Source organism: Solanum verrucosum, unplaced genomic scaffold (genome assembly GCF_900185275.1).
Source record: "Solanum verrucosum unplaced genomic scaffold, falcon-dt-bn FXZP01000108.1, whole genome shotgun sequence".
NCBI classification, from domain to species: domain Eukaryota; kingdom Viridiplantae; phylum Streptophyta; class Magnoliopsida; order Solanales; family Solanaceae; genus Solanum; species Solanum verrucosum.
The window spans coordinates 1,135,754-1,161,515 of NW_026020274.1; the positions used below are offsets into that span (position 1 = coordinate 1,135,754).

The following is a 25,762-nucleotide window of genomic DNA, read 5'->3' on the forward strand; positions in this document are numbered from 1 at the left end:
AGAAGCTTTAGCTTCAAAAACTTAGTCAACATTTCATGCTCATTACCAGTCATAACAGAACCCAACAAAGGACGGAAGAAAGCATCATTACCTCTTGTTCCACCCATCTTGGGTGCAGTGCTGGTAGCAGGGGGATTAGCGGGAACTTGAGTTGTTTGAACAGAAGGAAGCACTCCAGGACCAACCAACCCTTTCAAAAATGATATGATATGTCGAGCTAACGTTGGGTTTATGGGAGGAACACTGGTAGTCTCAGCCTGCACCTCTTTATCTTATCCCACTTACTCGATGTTTTCAACCTCAACATTCTCCTCTATCTCTTCATGATGTACGGGAGGGGTCTCATCCTCCTTCATTTTGGGGAGCAACTTCGACCGGTACCCCATCTCTAGTAAACGCCACTCTTCCTCGGGCTCTACCCCTAGCTCTTCATTTACCCTTGCCTCGACCATAACTTTTCGCTGCAAATTCCTCAGCTGGAGCATTGACGGGATCTACGAGCCTGACACCGTTGAATTTAGTGTTAACCATCTGCGGACAAAAGAGTAAAGGAAGTTAGATACCAATTTGAATCGCCAGATACCAATTGGAATCAAGTTATAGCACGAAAGGAGACGAGAGAAAATAGAGAGATTTCCTAAAGTCATATAGCCTGTTGAAGAAAAGTAAAGGTGTCCCTGTACCGTTCCGCAAGACTCTACTAGACTTGTTTTGGTACATCGAGATCAATGAACCTAGGCTCTGATACCAACTTTGTCACGATCCAAACCATCGTGATTGACACCCATACTAACCTTTCGGTGGGATAACCACTACTACAACTCAAACCAAGCAACTAACCCAAAGACTAAATCATTTAAGGATACAAAAACATGAATAATAGCTAAAAATTGAAGTTCCCATAAACTTCCAAAAGATCTAACAACTAACAATGCAGAAATTACACCTAGAACCTGAAAGTCAATGTACCAAAACATCTAAAGTTCAACAAATCTAAACAAGAAGGGATATAACCCCAAACTAATGAACTAATAACTAACTAGAAAGTCTAAGTCCGGAATGTGGACATATACGAAAGGAGAACTCATGGTAGCCTGGAAGAATTGGCTCACCCTTGAATTCGAAAGATCATTAATCTTCTAAGCGAGGTCTGTCAATAACTGCTTGGAGATTCTCTGTACTGAACAAAAAAAGAACAAGTATAGTATCAGTACACAACCATAGTGTACTGGTAGGATCACACGGCTATCCCACTAAGTGTAACATAAGTAAGTCAATACAATAATATAATCACATGCATATATCGAATATATACAATATTATTAACATTTACGAACAATATACATTTTTGCATTTCTCAAGATACATTATTATGATAAGTCATTGGTTCTTTCATGGAACCCAAACCCAAACAGTTAGCATACCGGAACGTACCCGATCCAATGATTATGCCGGAGCGTGACAACCGATCCCATAATTATGTTGGAATGTGGCAACCGATCCAAGTTAGTGTGTTGAAATGCAACACCCGGTCAATTCAACAAGCCACAACCACACTCACAAGTATATTCTCATAAGCATACAATCAAGTCATGATTCGTGGCATTCATAGTCATATATCCTCATTTACAATAAGTGTGATTAATAATGCAACATTCGCATAATACATGCATCATAATGAAGCAAAGACGAACTTATACCACACAATCATATAATCACAACCATCACCTACCTCGAAACAAGCTTGAAACCCTAAGAAACTTGATCCTTCCCTTTCCAGATTTCGCTTGTTCTTGGTCTACAAGCAATCAATATAATACGAGAATCAATAAACAATCACTAATTACCCGGATTACTAACAATTCTAACAATCTAGATCATACCCATGACCCCAAGTATCCAAATTAGGGATTTTTTCACCATAGTTTCTAGATCAAAACCCTCCCCCATCGATAATTACCCATTAGATTACGTTCTATAGATCGAAAAATGGATTCAGGGAGTTAAAGTCTTACCTTAAGCCTCAAGAAATATGCTAATTTAAAAAATATGTTAGGGTCTAGCTAATAAAAAAATAATCAAGGAATTTTTTTAAAAATCACACAGATATGAAAGTTTTTATATTCAACACAAGATATTAATGTAGAAGATTGAGTACTTAAAGTATTTATTATGTTGGTGATATTACTAAAATTTGTGCCTTGAAATCTAGGTTAGATTATTTCCATAAATCGAAAAAATTAAAATAATCACTCAATTTTATCTTTATGTTTCCTGCAGATAATATTTGGACATATATATAATTGTTCCAAACGAAAAAATCATTACTTCTACTTGAGTCATTTAATTATTTAAATTATAATTAATTAAAAAAATACTATTATGATCTAAATTTTTTCAATTAATATTAATATTATTCAATTTGAATAAAAAATTATTTTAATACATAAAAAGGAAAAGAATAGAAAGATAAATGAAAAATTGATATAGAAAAAACGATAAATTTGTCGATTTTTAGACCTAATAAAAACAATTAATGCCTTTTTTCTTCACAACAATCTTAGATCACATTAAGATCTGTCCCAACATTTCTGTTTTTTTTTTTTTAATAAAAATTTGTATATTTAAGGACTTAATAAAATATGATGTGTCCAAATAAAAATGATCTACATTTTAAAAACATAATTGATATATATATATATATATATACTTTTATAAACAATCTAAAACAAATAAATAAAATTTTATGAAACAAAACAAAGAGAATCACTGTAATTTCTTTATAGGCTCTCTTTGAAAGTGATTAACTTTATAAAAATTTAAAAAATTTCTTACTTTATGATATTTTAAATCTTAACAGATCTGTGATACAAGAGATAAACTAAAGCAAGTAATCTAGAATTATAAATTTAAACTATCATAGAATTAAGCACTAACATTTTTTTTCTTTTTTCAAATAGTTTATATGTTGTGATATAACATTTCAAATTGTATATCAAAAAAATAAAAGAAAATAGAAACGAATAGACTTCTTAGAGCTCGCATTATAAATTGTAACAGATATCGAAAAAAAGTGAAAGGAGAAAAGTATGTTCGAAACATAAATTTTAATAAATAATTAAAAAAATGCATTTACATGAATTAAAGATTTATAATCTATATATAATTTTAAGTTGAACAGGTCAAATACCTCCAAGTATCAATCAATTCCAATGCAATCTACATAAAGAAAAAAAAGAATGTTAGAAAATATATACTCCCTCCGTCCCATTTTATATGAGGTATTTTGACTCGGCACGAAGTTTAAGAAAGAAAGAAAGACTTTTAAAACTTGTGGTCCAAAATGAATGATAGAAATTTGTGTGACTGTAAATCATTTCATTAAGGGTAAAATAGATATTTTATAGTTAGATTGTTACTTTATATAGAAATGTGTCATTCTTTTTGGGACTTCCTAAAAAAGGAAAGTGAGTCATATAAATTGGGACAGAGGGAGTATTAAGATGAATCAAAACAAAGAATAACAAAAACTAAAAAATTAGGATATAGTATTAATTTATTTTGTGAAAAAGTTTTATCCATACAAAGATCATTAAAAAATTGATTTTCAAGACAATGATATATATATATGCGCGCAAAATTGAAATTCTTTATGTACTTCTTTATAGAATTTACAAATAAACAAGATAGTTTTTCTATGAGATCTAAGAGTGAACTATAAAAAAAAAATGAAAAATGAAAAGAGAATGTTTTTTTTTTTTTTGCTAGAGTATATATGTATAGTAAAAAGAAACTTGAGAAAGTACCCTTGAATCTTGAAATATGATGAAGAAATGAGGAGAAAATATGTCTATATTTATAGTGTGAAAAATGATATACAAAATACTATCCATAAAATTAAATTTCTCTTGCCAATTATATTATGGAAAGAAGAAAAGAATAAGGGGAAATAAATTTAATGTAATATATTGAAGTAGTCCAATTTTTTTTCTTGGTCAACTTCTTACATAATTTCAAATCACTCACAGATATATAAGGAAAATAAGTTAAATAAAAGAATTATACTATTAAACAAAAATAACCCTAAATTTAGAAAAAAGAAAATACATAAGTATTTCAAATAAAGAAAAAAATTTATAGAAGACAAATCAATATAATATTTATGATTATGCTATATACACTACATTGTATTGAACTTAAGCTTTGAAGGCTATATATTAACACTCTCGGAAATTATAATATATAACGTAGTTTAATAAGTAACAGAAAAGACGATATAAATAATATAGATCATGATATATGAAATACTATTCATAAAATTGAAATTCTCTTACCAATTATATTATGGCAAGAGAAGAAAAGAATAAGGAGAAATAAATTTAATTTAATTAATAGTTTAAGGTAATCTAATTTTTTTGGTCAACTTCTTTATAATTATTACAAATCACTCACAGATATATAAAGAAAAAAAGTTAAATAAACGAATTATAATATGAAATAAAGAATAACCCTATAAATTTTGAGAAAAAAAATACAAAAGTATTTCAAATAAAGTAAAGAAATTATAGAAGACAAATCGATATAATGTTTGAAATTATGGTATATACACTAAACTTAAACTTCAAAGGCATATATTAACACTCTTGTGAATTATACTATATAACATAGTTTAATAAGTAATGAAAAAATGATGTAAATAATATAGATTATGATATACAAAATGCTATCCATAAAATTAAAATTTTCTTACCAATTATTTTATGGCAAGAAGAAAAAAATAAGGAGAAATAATTTTAATTTAATAGATTGAGGTAATCTATTATTTTTTTTGGTCAACTTCTTACATAATTTCAAATCACTCACACACATATATATACTAGATATTAGGTTCTCGCGCCAGCGTGGCCCAAGATATATTACTTCCTCCGTCTCATTTTATGTGAGGTAGTTTGATTCGCCATAGAGTTTAAAAAAGAAACGAAGACTTTTAAAACTTGTGGTCCAAAATGAATTATATAAATTTGTATGACTGTAAATTATTTTACTTAATATAGAAATGTGACATTCTTTTGAGACTGACTAAAAAGGAAAGTAAGTCACATAAATTGGGAGCAGTTCTTTGTTTCAATTTATGTGACACCGATGAAATTTGGAGAGTTATATAATTTTTTGTATGTGATTTTGTTAAATATATTTTGAAGTTGTTAATTTATTGTGATTTATAGCACTTCTTATATCATTTTCAAATAATATATAGTACTCTTTCTGTTCCATTTTATGTGATGTAGGTACTTTTACGAAAGTCAACTAAATTTCTTATATGATTCTTAAATATTTTTAGTTGTTATTTTACTTTAATTTACAGTACTTTTTATGTTATTTTCAAACAAACTTCTTTTGTTTCAATATGGAATTAAAGAGTCAATAAAATTTCTTTTATGATTTTTAATTATGTTTTTTTTAATATCTTATATTATTACATTGTGATTTTAAGTACTTATTATGTAATTTTGAAATATAGAACAAATTAAAAGAAAAATAAGGAAAAATTTAAATGAAGAAAGTACTAAAATTTTCAAATAATTGTTTTATGGTATTTCGTACTTTTCAAACTTGAAAAATGATTGTACTTGTCTGCTTCATAAATGTACTTCCTTTTTGTTGGACACAAAAACCATTTGCTTTTTTTCCTCTTTTACGGCTAGCTTTAATTGTGTGGGCCCTATTATTACTTTTGTACACCATTTCATTTTTCCTTGCATTGTTCTTATATTTTACTATTTCCAATTTCTATCCTCCAAGGATCTTTTAATATTATTTATTAATTCATTCATTCATTAATAAACTATTTATATTGTTTCGTCTATTTTTTTTTTGCACGAAGTGTTAAATATGAGGAATATTTGAAGCGGCTAGGAGAGGAAGATGATAGTGAAAGAGAGAAGAAAGGAAATTCGTTTATGGCGGCTTACCTTCGTACATTCAAGAACAGTTGTGACTCCTTGGCATCTATCAATGCACCGGTGTCCCAATCTGCCAAAAATTGACAAGGTAAAGTTTCCATTTATTCATCAAAGGAAACGTCCCTTTTGAAGCCAGAATTGATTTTCCTTCATACCTAACATAATGCATGAAAGGATCCTTGAATAACCATAGGGTAACCTGAAAATCCTTAGCAAAGACTTCTACAAGACGTTCTATTTTTCCATAGAAATATATTCGTTCAAGAAGGGCTCCAAAAGATGTTGATCGTAAATGAGAAGATTGGTTCCGTAGAAAGACGAAAGTGGATTCACATTCATATACATAAGAATTATATAAGAAGAAGAAGAATCTTTGATTTATTTTTTTTGAAAAGGAGTAACCGGGCTTCTTTGAAGTAATAAGACTATTCAAATTACAATATTCGTGGAGAAAGAATCGTAATAAATGTAAAGAAGAGGCATCTTTTACCCAATAGCGAAGAGTTTGAACCAAGATTTCCAGATGAACGGGGTAGGATATTAGTATATCTAATACATAATCATGTCAGGCTGTGTGCTTCCTCTCATAATTAGCAGATTGAACCTAGGCAACTTCCACTTTTTTATTCCTATTTTAATTCAGCCAATTTTTGTAGCTTTTTGATGGGGGGAGTTCAACCCTCTCCTTTTTCTTTTGCCACGTGTCGGTGGAAAAGGGTGTGTTTATTCACTCTTCTTATATAGTAATAATATATATATTTAAAGAAAATAAGTTAAATAAAAGAATTATAATATGAAATAAAAATTAAACCTATAAATTTAGAAAAAGAAAATACATATGTATTTCAAAAGAAGTAAAGAAATTATAGAAAATAAGTCAACGTAATATTTCAAATTAAGGTATATACCTTACATATTAAATTTAAACTTTGAAGGCTATATATTAATACTCTCGTGAATTATAATATGTAATGTTGTTTAATAGATAGCGAGAAAGACGATGTAAATAATATGGACTCTTGTAATCTTGAAAAAACCAATAATTTCTAATATCATTATCAGTATATTAGGATTGTTCTTCATATTTAATGGTTGAGATAACTATTTGATTAACTAACATGTCATTAGTAAAAAGTTGCAATTATCACTAATGATAATAGTGAAGTAGTTATCCATTATAGAATAAAAATAAAAATTAGGATAATTGATTCTTGATTATAGATTTCTATCCTTGTTGAATTCTCATTAAGTGATGGTATCGAAGAATACATGATGAAAGTTAAAATCGATAGCGGAAACATCCAAAGCTTCATATACAAATGTATACATTAAAAAGGATTTTCTTGGCACTTTCGACAACATCGATGGTTGTTGATTATATTGAATTGAAAATATAGAAATCAAATTGTTTATACTAGGTGAACTAGAAAGAATAAGGTCATTATTTGTATTGCACTTGATCAAGAGGTTATTTACCAATTACAAGTTCGGTAAATGTTTGCATTTTTTTGAGCTTAAATAATGGTATAAGGTGAACCATGAGGTGTCTCGGATCCGCACTAGAGTATATTGTGGAAATTTTGTTGCTGAGATTTTTTCAGAAATAACTATAGTTTGGATTATGATTATCATTAATAGCTATAATTTATTCAATTATGATTCATAACAATAGTTTGAGAAATCAAATAGATGAACGAGATTTTAGAGAAAGAATAAGTAAAGTTGTTAGATACAAGTCGTTTATGTATCTATTATCTTCTCTCAAGTTATTTCTTACAAGCTTCATGAATATGTTTCTAATCAAGTCAAAAGGAAAATATTTTCATACTATATATTCCTTCAAAACGTATCAAACTAATAGTGTATTAATTTGTAAAACAAAACTAGTATCAAACCTCTGAAAAATATGTATATATTTTTTGTATTTGTCACAATACATATAACCTATGAAGAGGAAGAGAGAGGCGGGAGGTGGGGGGGGGGGGGGGGATTGAGGGGATTGATAAGGGACACTAATTACAATTATATTTGATAATCTTTTAAAGTTACAATTTACTTTGGAACCCACACATAAACAAACACATATATACCATGCATGGTACTAGAGCCAATCGTTAGTGATTTGTACTAGCGTGGTAATCGAGCTAATATATAGATATTCCGTATCAGACTTGATATCCGAGCTAACCAAGTATGTATCAGACGTGGTGCTCGATCTAATCAAAAGATATCAATCACACATTACATTTATAACAAATAAATTCACACTTATATAACCACATAAATACATCCATCGCATGACAACAAACTAACATTTCAATTTATACTCCTTCCATTTTCCTGACCGTACATTATATAAGTGACACTAATATTGAAGCAGTTAGCAAGCACATAAAACATAACATGAAACAAAATAACCATCACCTACCCGAATCAAGGTCGGAATGTTTTCTTAAACCTGATTTTTCCTCTTGTTATGATTCCTAACTTGTTCTTGATCTATAAACAATCAATATAACACAAAAATCACCCAAGTACATCCGGATTATATCCTTATCCCAATCACATGCCATTCTCATGATTATCTCACTCAAATCGGGGTTTTTTTCACCATTAAATTAAACAAAACTCTCCCTTAAGATCACCGCTACAGATTTTAAGGCTCCAGAATCGAATCTCTAAGTTAGTTGAGTAATTTACTTACTTTTATTGGTGATTACAATGAAAAATAGGTGAAAATCTTCCTAGGTCGCCTTTGCATTTCTCCAAAATGTTATTGGATAATAATGAACGGTTATGGAGAATTTTCTGTATTTACAATGACTAACCGCGCTATAGCGGCCCAATCTCACTATAGTGTCGCTGCTATAGCAGTAATTAATTCCACCACAGTAGAGGCGTTTCACATGCTATAATGGTTTGCAAAGGACATAATCTCGGAAATCCTCTCAAAATAGCCTAGTCATAACACACTTTCAAATCTTGACGTTTCAAATAAAATCCTTCACGCCAAGTTCGATATTGAAAATTCTAGTCACCCAAATTCACTTTCGAAAAGTCATACGAACTCTTTAACATCTCAGGAATAAGGTTAACAAACTCTCTCTCAGACGATCCACCCAATCCCCTGAATTGTCGAGAACTCACCTTTTGCCCTACACCTCACCTTTCTCATATTTTATTCAAATCTAGTTTATTTCAACTCTTCAAATAAAAAAATTTCTTACTCATTTTTTTTCCACTAATAGCTCATTCATAATTACGAAGCGGGTCGTTACAATCAAACTATCACAATAACTTAACCAATATATTAAATTACATTTTTATTTATATATATCCCAGTCATTTTCAAAAGCCGTCCATTTTGGGGCAATCCCATAACCAATACCCTTGTGATTAAATTCTTTTTTATCAACATCCATGTGACTGTAGCTGGATAATTGTGTTCTTCTCGTTTTTATGTGAATTAGTGAATATAAAATATTTCATTTGAATAATTTATTTTATTATTTTTAGTTCATTTTTTTTAAAATATAATTTTTAATTTGATTTTATAACATGGTTAAGATTATAAAATTAAAAAATACTTTAATATATTTAATTGAATAATAAACTTCTAAAATTCATTTTTACTCTTTTTAAACTCCAAATTAAAATACGTCACACAATTTGACAAGGGGAGTAGTATTTAAACACTGGACATCTCCACTCCTTTATTTTTTTATTCTGATAGAAAAAAAGGAACTTCACTGCCATGGCTGATACTTCTCTTCCTATCCAAAGGTATTGCTGCAATTACTTATAATTCAATTTTGCTTCTTGTTTTTATGTGTATTTTTTTTGTAAAAAATAAAAATTGGGGTTAGGGGAATTATAAGGTGGCAAATAGAGCTTAACTAATACAGTAAAAGAGCTATTAAGATTTATATTTTCTTATTTTAGGGAAAAAATTGGTAGGATAGGTTTTATTGGCATTGGCATTTGTGAGCCTTTACTTTTGTCTTTAAAGTTATGTTTTCCTTAGTAAGGTTTTTAATTGAGAATGAATTTTGATTGAAAAATTGCCAAACCTAGAAACTGATTACTCAGAGTGTAAAGTTTTTTCATATATATATATTTTCTTTTTTCTGAGTGTTTCTTAATCCTTTCATTTTTTAAGATTTAATTTGATAACCCTATGTTTACCTTTTGTAAATGATTCTTTTTTTAATAAGTTTGGAATGATTTGTTCGAAAATACACCAATTTGATGTCATTGCAAACATTGTGGATTTACATCAAAACTTCCAAAGAATCCACCTAGTTGTGACCATATAATTTTGTATCAATAATACAAAGGCATAATATATATAAACGAACACTTAAATTTGGTTTCAGTTGTGAAGTAAGCATTCTAACTTGGAGAGTGCATGTATAGACACCTCAACTTTGTCTCAACTATATCCCAACTTGGACACTTGATGTTGACGTTTGTAAGTTGGAGTGTTCAACTGGCACAGTAGAGATGAGTTGAGGTGTCTAGATGTACAATTTTGAAAGTTGGAGTACTTATTTGCCAGTTGAGGCCAAGCTTTATGATGACAAGGGAAATGGCTATCCTTTAGGTGCAGACAGAGTAAGCCTCGCTCCTGTGCAATTCCTTTTGTCGCAGGTAAGGAGTTTCGAACTTGTGACCTCCATTATGGAAGTCCCAAGCCAACCATCCGAGCCACCCCAAAAGGTTTGAGACCAAGTTTGAGTGTCTGTTTATGTAGTATGCCTAATACGAATGCCATAAACAGGAGCAACTGATTCTCCATAGTGGACTTCCTCTTTGATGGGTAAACTAAAAAATGTGATAACTTTTTTTGAAGTATCAACAAGTAGTGAATGCCGGGAAAAATTGCAGTCAAAAGAGTAAACATGTTGTTCTCTAAGGAAATCAACAATGGCCAAACCATCATTACATCTCTAGGGGCCTTGTTGCACCAAATCCTAGTGTGTAATTGTGCTTAAGATTAATCCCCCTAATGTCAGCTCGATCTGCTTGTTGGCTCTGATTAGGATCATCAAAACATCCTGAAAGATGTATAATCTTCTTTGCTCTAAAATAATCTGTTGTTCCTCTCCTTCCGAGTGGACCACCAGATTGTAGCTAGAGTTGTGCACCAACATGGGTATGAAGCTGTGTTTAGATTCTTCCTGTGCCATCCTAGAAGGAACCGAAGAGTAAACTTAAATATGCACCCTTTTATATTACCCAGGATGTTGAAGACCATGTCCCAAATTTGAGAAGTAAACTTGCAATGAAGAAAAAGATGATTCTCCATAGTGCACTCTCCAAAAACATACAGCATGTTGTCTATGGAATGTGGTATTATTTTTTTTTATGTTAAACTTACAAATGAGATAAAAAGGAGACTCTAATTTTCCATACTGGACTTTCTACCTCTTTAAAGATTATTCCTATCATTTCTTTCTAAATCATCCAAAAACTGCACAGAGAAGAAGTATTATACAAATCCATTTCTTCAGCGTCCACTTCTTCACAGTACAAGTCGACCAGTGTTCTGAAACTTTCTAGGTAGCACCCATGCCATTTCAGACATAGAGTACACTAAGGATTGGCGGAACTTCAAAGCGGTGTATGATCCATGTCCTCACCAGTTGTGGTTCACATACAGCACAAACTGACTACCTGTCTGTCTTCTCTTTCTCAAATTGTGTGCCATTAGCATAGAACTCCTACATGCATATCTCATGAAGACATTAGGTGCTTTTATCTAAAATATGGACCTACACGTGGGCCTAGAATCACTGATATCAATCGAACAATCAGAGTGTGGCTTAGCCGATAACCTCCTAATTGGATGAACCTCTCCAAACACTCTGTTCCATAACTAGTTTAAAGTATCTTCGCAATATTCATCAATATGGTCCCATCTCCTGTCTAAGATAGGTCATCTAATGGATATCTTAATATGACATCATCTTGTCGAAGAAGTTCAGCTACTTGGGCCTCCTTATGCATTGTAATCTGCAGCAAGCAAGGAAGCTCATATTTCAGGCTTGATCGTCAACACCACATATTCAACAACAGATGTGTACCAATTCCATTAGCATTGCAAGACCAGCATTTCTTGAGAGCTCATTCCATCGCTTCATGATTCCTTTCTGTAAAGGTCGTCCTTTAATGGTCACGACGTACTTGCAGAAGCATTCCTATTGCTGATATACATATCTGGCGAGGACCACCATCTTCCATAGAGAATTCTCTTTGCAACCAGACCTCCCCAAGATGAACTTATTGCAGATGAGAAATGTGCTAATGTTCCAGCCTCTCCCCTTGGCTAGAGCTTTCGTTATTCCATTCCACGAGATGGTATCTCCTTCCCCCTCTACCCTTCCCATAAGAATCCTCACAATATTTTCTTAATTCTCTAAGTGTATAAGGTAGGTATAATGAATAAAAATGTAAATTTAGTCTGTATACTCAGACATAATAATCTAATTAGGATGATTTATCCTTTTCTTCACTAATACTGGATCGTAGACCGCTCAGTCTTCCTTCTATTTTCGCCACCAAGGTCCTATATTCTACATCTTTAAACTTTCTTCTAAAAGCAAGTACAATTATTTAGTTGGGAGATACTCCATCCTGTACCTATGAGGTACGTGTTGTACGAGAAGCTGCAGCAGCGACAATGATTCTCGTACTGATGCATAATGAGATACTCCATCTTCTAGTCTGAGTTAATTCCAGATACATAACAACAAAGATTTGCACCTTCCCATCTGGAATTAACTCAGACTTTTTCGTATTTATGTGTAACCAAAAGCTGCCTTAAAGCACACCAAGGTTTTGTACAAGCCACCATGTATTATCTTGTCTGCAGTTCACAGAAGATCAATGTGATATGTGCAATCAAGAGGTGTGATATGGACACTTACCTTAATGTTTCAAAAAAAAAGAAGAGGTGTGCTATCGACACATCGTCCCTTGCTCCTCTCTTTAGCTCAAACCCAATTAGGTAAGGTCTGATCCTTCTTACTTGTACACTCCTTTTGAGGTTTTCTAGTATCAAGAAAAGCCTGCATGCACATTGCCTGGGTGGTTATATTTTTAATAAATTTAGCTATCCACCATGGATACACTGTTTAATGCACCTTTTATGATGTAACTGTGAAACAAATTGCTATACTTTTCCTCTGTTTCTTCTAGTGGTATGGTGCTAAAAAGATAGACTTAGAAACAAGATTAGTTTTGACCTTTCAATGCAGTTTTCCTTTCTTTCTAGCATCTGAGTTTCTGGACTAGAAAATCCATGGGGTAGGTGTGTCATTCTCATTTTTTAGTCAATTCTTACCATTGGTTGGAATAGCATATTCTCGAATGAAATTACTAAGTTATGCATTCGCTTTACCAATATTTTGATACAAACGGATAGCAAATTGCATTTATATAATCTCAAGCTGGTCTAGATTTGTGTAAGGTACTCGCCACTGGTTTTGTATCTATATCATATTTCCCTCTCTTGTTTTTCTCCGAAATCCCATGAAATGAAATTCTTCAACTTCTTCATTACTTGTTCTTCGACTATGGCTTGGGAACAGACTACGTCTCAGGAGAAAAAAAATGATTCAATGGCTGATCAAATGTAAATGAACTTGGGAATCACGATAGCACATGGAGAACCCAAAGTACTTCCTCTGATAAGTCAGATATTAACAGATTTTGTCGAACAATGATGTTTGGAGAAATATCCTATCTGATTTGTTCTATTTCACTATTGCTGGTTAGAGATAAAGTTACCTGAAGGCTGAATTTGCTATCACAGAGGAAAGAAAATAGATACTCTAGGTATCTTAATGATATGGCAATAACTTTGATGACATGGAAATACATAGTTTAAATGTTTAAAATTTTCAAGTTTCAAAAGATATTTATCTCAATAAGATTCTAGACATACTCTAATCCTTTTACAGTACTTAAAACTCTCCAAATTGATTATTTATTATTGTTTTACACAACCTTTAGCATATCTACTCTCAAGGTCTAAATCTCTTACTGTTCTCCATGAGATATTCAGCCTTTCTACTGATCACTAGATCACACCTTGGATGTGGTTTTATATCCTATTATTGTACTTCAGTAATCAAGCTACTTGCAAAAGTTGTACTATTAGCTCAAGCACAACTTTTGTCTCTCATTATTTTATCCTTTTGGTCGTAAACAACACTGAGTATAAGAGGTGTCACCCTTTTCCCTCTCCCCACATTTTTTGCTCTAATTCCGATCATTCCTCCCCTTCTCCCCCAAATGTGAATAATGTGTTTTAAGTTATAAATTATTTCCTGCTCAACCATTAAGATGCTGACTGGAACTTAAGTGTTCTCACTCTTCTCTCAGTCTCTTGTTAGGAATGTTGAAGATTTAAATCCTTCCTTTGACAGGGAAGTGTTTTTCTTTTTTCACTATAAGAGAACTCTCTTTCGATGAAGCTATCACCATGCACTTAAAGTTATCTTTTTTTCCCGGAAATTCACTTGACCATTCATCTGATATATCAGGTTATTGGGAAAAGTTGCTTTAGTCACTGGAGGGGCAACTGGCATAGGAGAGAGCATAGTACGTCTATTTCATAAGCATGGTGCAAAAGTATGCATTGCTGATATTCGAGATGAAGTTGGACAGCATGTTTGTGAGACCCTTGGTAATGACCAGAATGTGTGTTTTATCCACTGTGATGTGACTGTAGAAGCTGATATTAGTAATGCAGTTGATTTTACTGTTCAAAAGTTTGGTACACTTGACATAATGGTTAATAATGCCGGGTTGTCTGGGCCCCCTATTCGAGATATCCGTGACTATGAACTTTCTGTGTTTGAGAATGTGCTTGACGTGAACTTGAAAGGTGCTTTCCTTGGAATGAAGCATGCTGCTCGCATAATGATACCACTAAAGAAGGGAGCAATAGTATCTCTGTGCAGTGTCGCAAGTGCCATTGGTGGAATCGGACCTCATGGTTATGCAGCTTCCAAGTATGCTGTTTTGGGACTTACGCAGAACGTTGCAGCTGAGATGGGAAAACATGGTGTACGTGTGAATTGTGTTTCTCCTTATGCTGTTGCAACTGGATTAGCTCTGGCTCACTTGCCTGAGGATGAAAAGACTGATGATGCAATGGAAGGTTTTCGTGATTTTGTTGCCAGGAATGCTAACTTGCAGGGCGTGGAGTTGATGGCTAATGATGTTGCTAATGCCGTGCTTTTCTTAGCCAGTGATGAATCAAGGTATATAAGTGGGCATAATCTGATGGTCGATGGTGGTTTCTCGTGTGTTAATCACTCCCTTCGGGTCTTCAGATAGCTGCATGTTGATCGATCTTATAGGGAACTTTCAAGAGATTGTCATACTGTTTGTGATTTTTCCATTCAAACAACCCTGCTTATGTCTTCCAAAGCACTATGCTAAAAGAAAAAACAAAACTTATACAATCACCCGGGCCTGGTCACTGCGACCCCCTTTGTGAGGATCCCCCCCCCCAATTCCCTTCTCCTGAAGTTAAAGGGTGAGATTGCCAAGTTCAAATAGAGTTGCTTTGCAATTTGCTGTATAAGCATGTGTGTTGACAATATACAGTACATTATAATGTAAACTCCAACTGATTAGTGATTTCCTTTTTATGATTTGCTTTGGAAATTTGTGGAGCAAAGGCAATACCTTTTTTCCTCATGGACTTTTCATTTCCTAATTTCTAAATCCTTGGGTTAAGAAAAAAAAAAAAGAATTGCTCTTTTTCTTTTAATCAATTTGGTATTGACATAATACATAAATGTGCTATTTACTTGGTCTTATTTCACATTTATGTTCTCTAACTTTGAATGTTAATAAGTAAACACTAAAAAGTATATAAAGTTGAATAGACAAATGAGCTCTATTTGGCCATAATATGTGTATTTGTTCAAGTTTATACAAATTTATGTACTACTTGTGCACACCTAAAATTAGAGGGTATAAATATGAAATGAGTTAAAGTTAAAAGACATATTTACGTATTATGCCTTTGATTAATCCAAGTTCATGTCGAGTAGTCAAAAAAATTTTGTAATAAAAATTCATTTTCAAAATTTAAATTTTGAGGAATTTAATTAAGAATGACAATCATCTCACCACGCTTCTTAACCAATTAAGAAGGGCTAATGAATGTTGCTAGCATTTGGCAATAAATTAGGAAGGTTCCGATCTTCAAATATTTTTATGTTTCCAAATATTTACTCATATCAATTTTTAGATTTTTACTCACAAAATTTGCATCTATTTTTCAAGTAAATACATGTTCAAATATAATTTCAATTTTCAAAAGTTACAACTTCAAAATCTCATTATATTTTTTACAAGTTTCAAATCTAATAGGAAACAAGTGAGTTTGTATACAAAGTACAAGTTGGTATTGACAATGTCTTGTAAAGTTTGTAGTATGAAACTTGGCCACATACTATCCACAAAACAGCTTTCACTATCCAGTTTCTGATTAACAGTTGAACCATATTCTTCCACAAAACTTTCCCTCCCCTTCTTCAACAATCCACAAAAAAATTGACAGAAAAAATGTCAGTAGCATCATCTTCTTCCTTCCCCTGCATCAAAATTCAAAACCCATCTTCTTCTTCTACTTCCTATAATTACAGATTTTCTACTACACTTACCATTAGGAGTTCTCAAGCTGATGGCCCTTTAAGAAGACCTATGGTACAACCCCCTACCCCTGTGAAACCTACCCCACCATCACCACCTTCACCTTCATCTTCTTCGCCTCCGCCTAAGCAGGTTGCAGTGGAGGGCAAAAATGTAATTACAATGGAATTCCAGAGGCAAAAGGCTAAGGAGCTTCAGGAGTATTTCAAGCAGAAGAAGCTTGAAGAAGCTAATCAAGGGCCCTTCTTTGGTTTTATTGGAAAGAATGAAATTTCTAATGGCAGGTAATTAATTAACAATTTGAGAGAATTCGGATTAATTTAATTTTAAGTAATATCCTTAATTGCTTTTTTTCAGTTTAATGAATATCAATGATCCAGTTTATACTGTGTTAAGAGGTTTTTATGATACCAACATGGGTTGTGGTGCAGTGATTGACTCATCTGCCCTTAATCAGAGGTTTCGAGAGAATTTTGTTGGGAGTGACACCCCTAGTAGTCCCTGGAGTGGGCGATCTGGATTTAGTCGGGGCTCCGGACACTGGGTCGGAAACCATAAGAAGTTGTTTTTACGACAATTTAGTAATCTTGGCTATATGACTAATTTTAGCATTGATCTAAGTTGTTCTAGAATGGTAGTTGGCGAAACAAGCAGAGTTTGGTGCTTTAATTTGGTTTAAGTTCTATTAGATGGAGATGTCTCAAACCAAAGATTTATGTTTCCATTCTATGTGGTCTAAGTTAAAGTTTTGTTTTTCGAGAGACTTAAAACTTGATTATCATTAAATCCATCGAAGAGACATTTTTTTGTCGTAGAATATACTTGTGGTAGCCCTAACAGAAACACCTGCAACTGAATCTTCTTAAGTCCTCCTGTCGAAAAAAAAGCTTCTAAGATTTCACTATTTCCACGAGTGATTTAAGTTGCCCGCTGCGTTGGATGATTGCCTAAGGACAAGTGCAAAACCTTGACATAATTGACACAACTCATTTTGGCTGGCTTGTTAGGATCATAATATACATGTAGTTGATGTACTTTCTAAGTGGCGTATAATGTATTCCCTTGCTCTTTGTCTTTGAGATTTAAATTTCTTAAAGGCGGGTTTGTTTTCTTAACCAATTTAAGAGAATGGATAGCTGAATTGAGTAAAGAAGTGTGTATTTTTTCTAAATAGAATGTACAACCACGCGGTATGCAGCCAAGCTGGTTGGAGTTAGAATTATAGTAACCAAAAAAATAGTAATAATTTGCAAATTCGAATTAGGAAATAGCAGCTCCAATACCAAAAAGACTTTGAGTTGTATGATGATCAATCAACAATAACTCTCATATCCTTAACAGTTTTAGAGACGTAGATACTTCTGAAGCTATATATGTTGCTCGGACTTTTCAAAAATACTGCCAGATGCATTTGAAATCTTCCAAAAGTAGTTCATGTGCAACATCTTTTGAGAGTCCAAGCAATGTAGCTTAGAAGTTGGAAAAGAAATGTTGGTTTATGTGGCTCTCTCTCCTCCTTATGTTAAAACAAGGAATGAAGAACAAAAATTCGAGAGTATGTTGGTGACATTACTAAACAGATTTGTGGTAGCACAGTAACACTTCCATTTACTGTTAAGAGACGTATAAACGGGTGAGCATTATGAACTGATAATCGTGTATCGCTTTTGAACATAGTTTCTTATTTGATAATTCGACTAGTTAACTGTTTTTTTACTTTGATATTGTACTGATTATATATGTCTGTTGAACAGATGGGCAATGTTTGGTTTTGCTGTTGGGATGTTAACAGAATATGCAACTGGTTCTGACTTTGTGGATCAAGTTAAGATCCTTCTCTCAAATTTTGGGATACTAGACTTGGAATGAGGTTCCTCCATATCCACTAAATCCTGCCATAAGATACTCTCCTTTGTAATTTTCTGTAAAACAAATACAATTGCTTCCTTTCAAATTTTATTTGTTTGAGCCCAGTCTTTGCACTATATACAGTATAGTCCTAGTTGAGTGATAATTCACGTAAGAAAATGGAACAACAGATAGTTTTGATGTGAAAAAAGTGACCGTTCATTATGTTTTTGACTATTATCTTATAAAAAGTAACTCGTAATTGTTGTAGTTTAGTTGGTTAGAGGAAGCGGTTCTCTCGTGCTTGCTTGTGTGTAGCCTTAAAGATCAATCTCGAAATATTTTATCCCAAATTATTTCACAAATTAAATTTAGAGGCTAATTTGGACCTTTTCCCCTTTATTTAAAGTTTTTCTATTTTTTATAAAATAATTTAAAAAATATTTCGGAGATGTTTTTCAATTTGGCGACATGAGTAAATATCGACATGCATTCGTTTTTCGATAGTCAAATCGTTTAAGTTTGATTGAGAATTTACGCATGAAATTTTCAATTTATTTAAAATAAAATTTATATATTTATAAACTACATAAAAAGTACTATAAGTCACAATAATTGACAATTTAAAATATTTAGAAGTATGAAAACTTACTGTTAAAAATAGACTTATTTGAGTTTTAAAATCTAAAATGTGGCGGAGACGGGGAGTATATACCAAATTCTTTTCTTGTTCAAGACAACACTTTTTATATCGCAAGGAAGAACGAAAAAAGACAACACATTTTTGGCAGTAGCCATCATTAGCTCAAATCACTATGTTTGGATGATTGTAAGTACATTATTTTAAATATAATATTTATTTAAATTGTTACTTAAATTATAATGCATATCATTAAATTTATTACTGATAACAAAAAAAATTATTTTGTATAACGACTTATTTGCTATAGTCGCATTGTTACCTTTTCTTATTTTTTATTTTGACTTTGTTTATTATTTATCTTAGAAAAAATGCATAATATCCCCAATCTATGTCCGAAATCTCAGAGACACACTTATTCTATACTAATGTCCTATTATCCCCGAACTTATTGTATAAATAATTTTCTACCCTTTTTCAGCCTACGTGGCACTATCTTTTGGGCTCAGCGCGTGTTGACAATTTTTTCAAGCTATCTGGTTGATAGTGCCACATAGGCCGAAAAGGGGTAGAAAATTATTTATAAAATAAGTTCAGAGGGTAATAGGACCTTAATATAGTATAAGTGTGTCTCTGGAATTTCGGGCATAGGTTGGGGGGTACTTATGCATTTTCCCTTTATCTTATTTTAATCTTTACTCAACATTTTTATTATAAATCTATTTCATATTCTGTTTTTCTTTTGTAAGTTTATTCTTATATGACTGATATGTAATATTATATAATGACATGAAATGATACAATCTATCTAAATATTAAAATAATATGGAGTAATATAGGATACAATATATTACGAGACTAGGTGTAACATAACCATATATATCCAAACAAGCTAAAAAATCGTTTTCCACAGCTCACAGCAGTAAAATAGCTGTAGCGTCGTATCATAATTTACTAAGATTGATTTCCGCCTCTTGGTGCACTGCTAACACAAAAAAGAAGGTAGGAGGTTAATTAGTTAAATAGTTGAGCATCGACTCACTTATTCTTCTATACTATTAGCCGTATTATTAGTAGTGGTTATACTCTCGTAGTTATTTTGTCCATTGAGTTTGGTTATTATCTATGATTTTTTACATTTCTATTATTGTTTTGTCTTATTATGATTATTATTAGGAATTAGGATGATTTAATAGGTTATCTATAGTATTTTACCAGAACTTTCTCCATTTGCATATTTCTTTCTCTATATTGCTTCAGTCTGCATTTTCTTTGATTTTGGAGTTTAAATATAGGAAACACCTCTCTACCTCCAAAGTAGTGATAAGCTAAAGTCGTTTGCATACACTTTATCTTCTTCCAGCCACACTTTTGTGAAATTATACTGAATATATTATTATTGTAACTTGAAAAAATGGTAGTAATAAATAAGCCAAATAAAAAGAATATTAAATTTTTTACAATGTGATGAAACTTACTGCAATTTAAGTTATTAAAATTGGAAAGGGAGAAGCGGAGAAAGTAAAAAGAAAAGCAATGTATATTCAGAAAAAAAAACAAGGATTTATCACCACTCATGAAATGTTAAGTGAAGTCGCAATATTTTTATTTTCTCAACATGAAGTTTGATTTATTTTATTTCTCATGTTATTAATTAGTGACGTAATGTATATAAGTTAAATTCGAAGCATTTATAACCTATTTAACACGTGTTTAACTCATTTTATTTTAATAAACTAAATTAATATGCCATCTAATGGAGTAGACTACAACAGCATGAAGACAATTTTAATGTTGTGCTGAAAATGGCCGGCAGTGCCGGCTAAATTTTTGTCACTTTCATAAAAAAAAAAATTACTCTAATTTTCTATATATACTCTCATATTTTTAGCTCAGCCTGCAGTTTTTTTCCAGTTCCTTCTCTGTTCTCCATATGTCTTCTTTTTGCTGGATTTGATCAACAATTCATGACCTTTTCTTGACTATGTCACAATTTATAGTCTGTTCGGTTAAGTTTTTAAAATCTGCTTATTTTGAAAAGTTACTTTTTGTCAGAAATATTTTTTGAAGTGGTACTTTTAGAAACTAACCGTTTATGTATGACTAATCAATTTGAAAAACACTTTTGCCAATAGCACGTGGTCAAGTTCCATAAGTGCTTGTGGGAATCACTATGTTGTTCAGCTTCTGCTATCGCTCAAAAACACTTATTTTATTCATAAAAACTTGACCAAACGCCTCAACTCAAACTTTTAGATTTCCAAAGCTTGGCCAGACAGGCTAATAGTCGTCAATATAATTACAACTATTTAAGAAACTTGAAAAGATATTCCATCTTATGGGGTGTGTTCAAGCAAAGCCTTCAATGCATTCGCCGCCTCGGGGACTAGAGAAGTTGAAATTAGAGAGTGGATATGTTGGTAGAGGAGAACATGTTAGGCCAAGGAGGTCTACTGGACAGAGGCCTCATGAACTAAGGGAGAAAAATGCTGCTGGTAGGAGATTAAGTGATGCAAACAGAGATACTATCAATGAAAGGATCAATTTGGTGATCACAAATGAGGGAGAAAACAAACAAACTAATGAGAACAATGATGTTGATAGGAAAGTCACCAAGACAACAACAACAACACATGAGGAGGAAGAGTTAATAGATGGTTGGCCAAAATGGTTAGTTGATAATATTCCAAGAGAAGTTTTGTCTGGTTTAGTCCCAAAAAGTGCTGATTCTTATGAAAAAATTGACAAGGTATGTCTCTTCATAATTTCCCATCTATTTGAACAGTGGAATGCTGGAATTAACCTTCGAGTTTATGTTCTATGCACTAACGGTATAAAGAAAGAATTTTTACACTGTCAGGTTATGTTAACCTGAAAAATGAGTTATGACCTGATATAACTAGTCAAGTTTCAGTAATATATAACTTAAACTCTAGCCTTTTGCTTTTGGTATTTGATATAATCTGTTGTTTAACAATGTTTAGGTGATCGCACTTTGTTGTTATTGACTTCTTGTTACGGTTCCTTTGCATATATGCACCGCACTGCTGTGCTATTAGTTGTCATGTTTCTCCCCACTATCTTTTTCCGTTTTATTACTGCTGTGATTTGCTTGAGCTGAGGGTCTTTCGAAAACAGCCTCTCTACCTCTGAGAGATAGTGGTAAGGACTACGTACATTGTACCCTCTTTAGACCCCACTTTGTAGAATTTCATTGGGTATGTTGTTGTACTAGAAGTTTCCAGTAAATACTCTTGTTTAATTAAGAAACATCAGGCTTAAATTAGATTGAGTTTTGTGTTTTTTTTTTGCATTTTTTGTGAGTGTATTGGATGCAAAGCTGAGTGGTTAAATTGAATTTAATGTTAGTTTTTGATATTTTAGGTAGGTTCAGGGACTTATAGCAATGTATATAGAGCGCGGGACAGGGATACTGGGATGATTGTTGCCTTAAAGAAAGTTCGTTTTGATACCTCAGAACCAGAGAGTATAAAGTTCATGGCTCGAGAGATTATGATCTTGCAGAAATTGGACCATCCAAATATCATAAAGCTTGAAGGATTGGCCACTTCCAGAATGCATTATAGTCTTTATATAGTTTTCGAATACATGCAGTCTGATCTTACTAGCATAATATCTCGGCCTGATATGAGGCTCAGTGAAGCACAGGTCAGCAGTACATTTTCACACCATTCTTTTCAACATTTGATGTTTGCCATTGCATTTGCTGATTTTCAAAGCATTTGCCCTCTTTCAGATTAAGTGTTACATGCAGCAACTGCTCTCGGGGCTGAAGCATTGCCACGAGAGGGGTATTTTGCACCGAGATATTAAGGGATCCAATTTGTTGATTGACAAAAATGGGATGCTAAAAATTGCTGATTTTGGACTTGCAAATCACTTTAATCCTGAAAAGAAACGTCCTCTTACAAGTCGAGTTGTCACACTTTGGTACAGAGCTCCAGAACTACTATTAGGTGCTACAGATTATGGAATAGGTATTGATCTTTGGAGTGCAGGCTGCCTCATGGCTGAAATGTTTGCAGGCAGGCCCATTCTCCCAGGTCGCACCGAGGTACTAGCTTAACTTTGAAAATTTTCCAATGTTTGATTGAGTAGATCATCAAGAAGCTAATAGCTATTACTCCCTTTGTTTCAATTTGATTGTTTGGTTTTGACTTGATAAGGAGTTTTAAGAAAGTAAACAAGACTTTTGAATGTTGTGATCTTACACATGTCATGTAAAGTTGAAATTAAGAAGTTGTCAAAAAAGGAAGAGGAATTCTTTTTGAAACAGATTAAAAAGGAAAGTAAGACGGACAAATTGAAACGGTGGAAGTAATTTTTAGCAATCGCTGTTTAATTCAGCATGTTCTAAATAATGTTTACAATACTATAATTGTTGAAAAATGCTGTAGGTGGAACAGCTGCACAAGATATTCAAGCTCTGTGGTACACCTACAGAGGATTACTGGAGGAAAACGAAACTTTCGACTACCTTCAGGCCACCATATACCTACAGGTCTAACAAGAAGGAAGCTTTCAGGCACTTCCCTGCATCTTCTTGGAGGCTCTTAAGCGTTCTTCTTGCGCTAAATCCTGCAAATCGCGGTTCTGCAGGTTCAGCTCTCCAAGATGAGGTAAATGTTAATTGACATATCAATTCAATGTCATCCTAACTACAAGTTTGTGATCCTATTTAGAGGTGATTGGTTAAATGACGTTCTTTTGTCTCTTGATTTCGGAAAATGTTTCAATACAGTTCTTTAGTACGAGCCCGTTGGCATGTGAACTCTCTGAGCTGCCTGTAGTCTATAAGGAGGATCCTGTGGCAGCATTAAAGCTTGAGAAGAGAAGGTAAGTGAGCTCGTCTATACGTCCAAAATTGTTTTCTTGAAACATCAGAATTCAGTGTTTAGCGTTGTTAGAGCCAGATATAAGTCGAGGTTATGGACTGTAATCCTTAATCCACACCTCAAAAGTTAGCTTTTGCGTTTGAATTAGGTCCCAAGTCCATTTTCGAAGAATATGTCAAGCTTGAGCTTAGTTTAATCTGTTTTGCTAAGTTCTTCATTTGTTTTCACTGATAATCGGATACCCCAAAGACTGCCTTGTTTTTGGAGACAAGAAGAAAAATACAAAATTGCAGCAAAACACACTACACTAACAAAACAATAATAATGACTTTGCAAATAAAGTTTCATGTCCTGTTACATTGCCCAAATCATCTAATCCCAAACTTAAGTCTCTATTGAAGTGATTTGACATTCATGTTCTCATTATTCTGTTTCCCTTTCATGCAGGCACAAGACTCGACAACGCTCTCAATCACAAAAGGAACGAAAAAAGAAAGTAATAGACGAAGAGGAAACAAAACCAGACGACGTTGGCTCTAATGAGGTACATTTTTCAGTTTTTGCTCCTATCAAACACTAAGATCAAACACTTCAATGCCAAGAATTGTATGTTGCAGGAGCCAATAAAGAGTAGACTTTCAACAGTCTTTAGACTACTAGAGCCAGGAAGTAGCAGTACTACTATTACTACTACAACTACTACAAGCACATCTTCAAGTACTTCAAAGCCAACTGAAAAATCTCAGAGTCCTCAGAGTTCTCCGACAAGTACTGAATCTCATCCTAATTCCACTACAAACATCAAGAATAAACCTCCGTTGCCAAATGCTAGAAGAAACCGAACTAACAACAACAAGGACGCGATGAACAGATTGAGTCGAGCCCAAAGGTCTCAATCAAGCAAAGTTTTTCGAGATCTTGATCATCAAAAATTCCATAAGCTTCACGACATTGCTGACTAAAGTCACAACACGCTAAATTATGCTGATAGTGCAAAAAATCTTCACACTATCGGTGTACATAAGTTAAATCGTTTAATTATTTTCTTCTAAGGTTTGGTTTGCAACTTATATAGGTGGGGTAAATAACTTGAGGCCTATATTAAAAGTTATACATTACATTGTGGAATTGTGAAAGCCTATATTAAAAGTTATACATTACATTGGTGAATTGTGAAAATGACATTCTTTTTGGAATAGATTAAAAAAGAAAATTTGGCTCATGATTTGGTATAATCAAATTTTCATTTAAAAATCAAGAAACACTATTTTTTTTTAACACTAAAAGCAAGCAACTTGTTATTATCATTATAGCATCTAATTCCTTGAAACAAAAATCTCAGAAATAAATCCAGATTGATATTTGTTGAAAAAAAGAAAAGGGAAATCAACCCATACATTGATCGAGCCCTTTTTCTTTTTTGGGACAAGAGATTGTTTATTCTTTTTACTTTATCGTCATCTTATGAACATTTTTTTTCTTTTTACTTTATCGTCATCTTATGAACCTGTTTGACAAATCAAAATTATTCCTTTTTTTTTCGAAATAATTATTCACTTTACATGAAAATTAGTGTTAGATCAAACTTGAAGTTGAATTTCAAATTTGAAAAATAGTTCGTAACATATTTTTCAACAATGTTCTCTTCTTTCCTTTACAAAAATATAGCCAAAGAAATTATAATTCAACTTCAAAAAATTTAAAATAAATAAATAATATATATATGATTTTTATGGCCAAACGGCTGCTAAATGTTTTTTGATATTTTACACCCCATC

The 25,762-nt window shown here is 32.6% G+C and overlaps 4 protein-coding genes across 5 annotated transcripts in view; all 4 read left to right on the plus strand.

Moving 5' to 3' along the window:
• Positions 1–25,762, plus strand: part of LOC125834031 (uncharacterized) — a 509,901-nt gene that overhangs the window by 40,832 nt on the left and 443,307 nt on the right. The window lies entirely within an intron of this gene.
• LOC125834027 (xanthoxin dehydrogenase) lies at positions 9,650–15,644 on the plus strand. Its single transcript, XM_049513205.1, has 2 exons — positions 9,650–9,746; positions 14,513–15,644. The coding sequence occupies exons 1-2, from the start codon at positions 9,718–9,720 to the stop codon at positions 15,309–15,311; spliced, it is 828 nt and encodes a 275-aa protein (XP_049369162.1). The 5' UTR covers positions 9,650–9,717; the 3' UTR covers positions 15,312–15,644.
• On the plus strand, positions 16,450–18,597 carry LOC125834032 (light-harvesting complex-like protein OHP2, chloroplastic). Its single transcript, XM_049513212.1, has 2 exons — positions 16,450–16,924; positions 18,395–18,597. The coding sequence occupies exons 1-2, from the start codon at positions 16,554–16,556 to the stop codon at positions 18,507–18,509; spliced, it is 486 nt and encodes a 161-aa protein (XP_049369169.1). The 5' UTR covers positions 16,450–16,553; the 3' UTR covers positions 18,510–18,597.
• Positions 21,467–24,946, plus strand: LOC125833838 (probable serine/threonine-protein kinase At1g54610). Its single transcript, XM_049513004.1, has 7 exons — positions 21,467–21,877; positions 22,513–22,797; positions 22,886–23,203; positions 23,547–23,768; positions 23,891–23,985; positions 24,432–24,528; positions 24,602–24,946. Exons 1-7 carry the CDS (start codon positions 21,467–21,469, stop codon positions 24,944–24,946), a joined length of 1,773 nt encoding a protein of 590 aa, XP_049368961.1.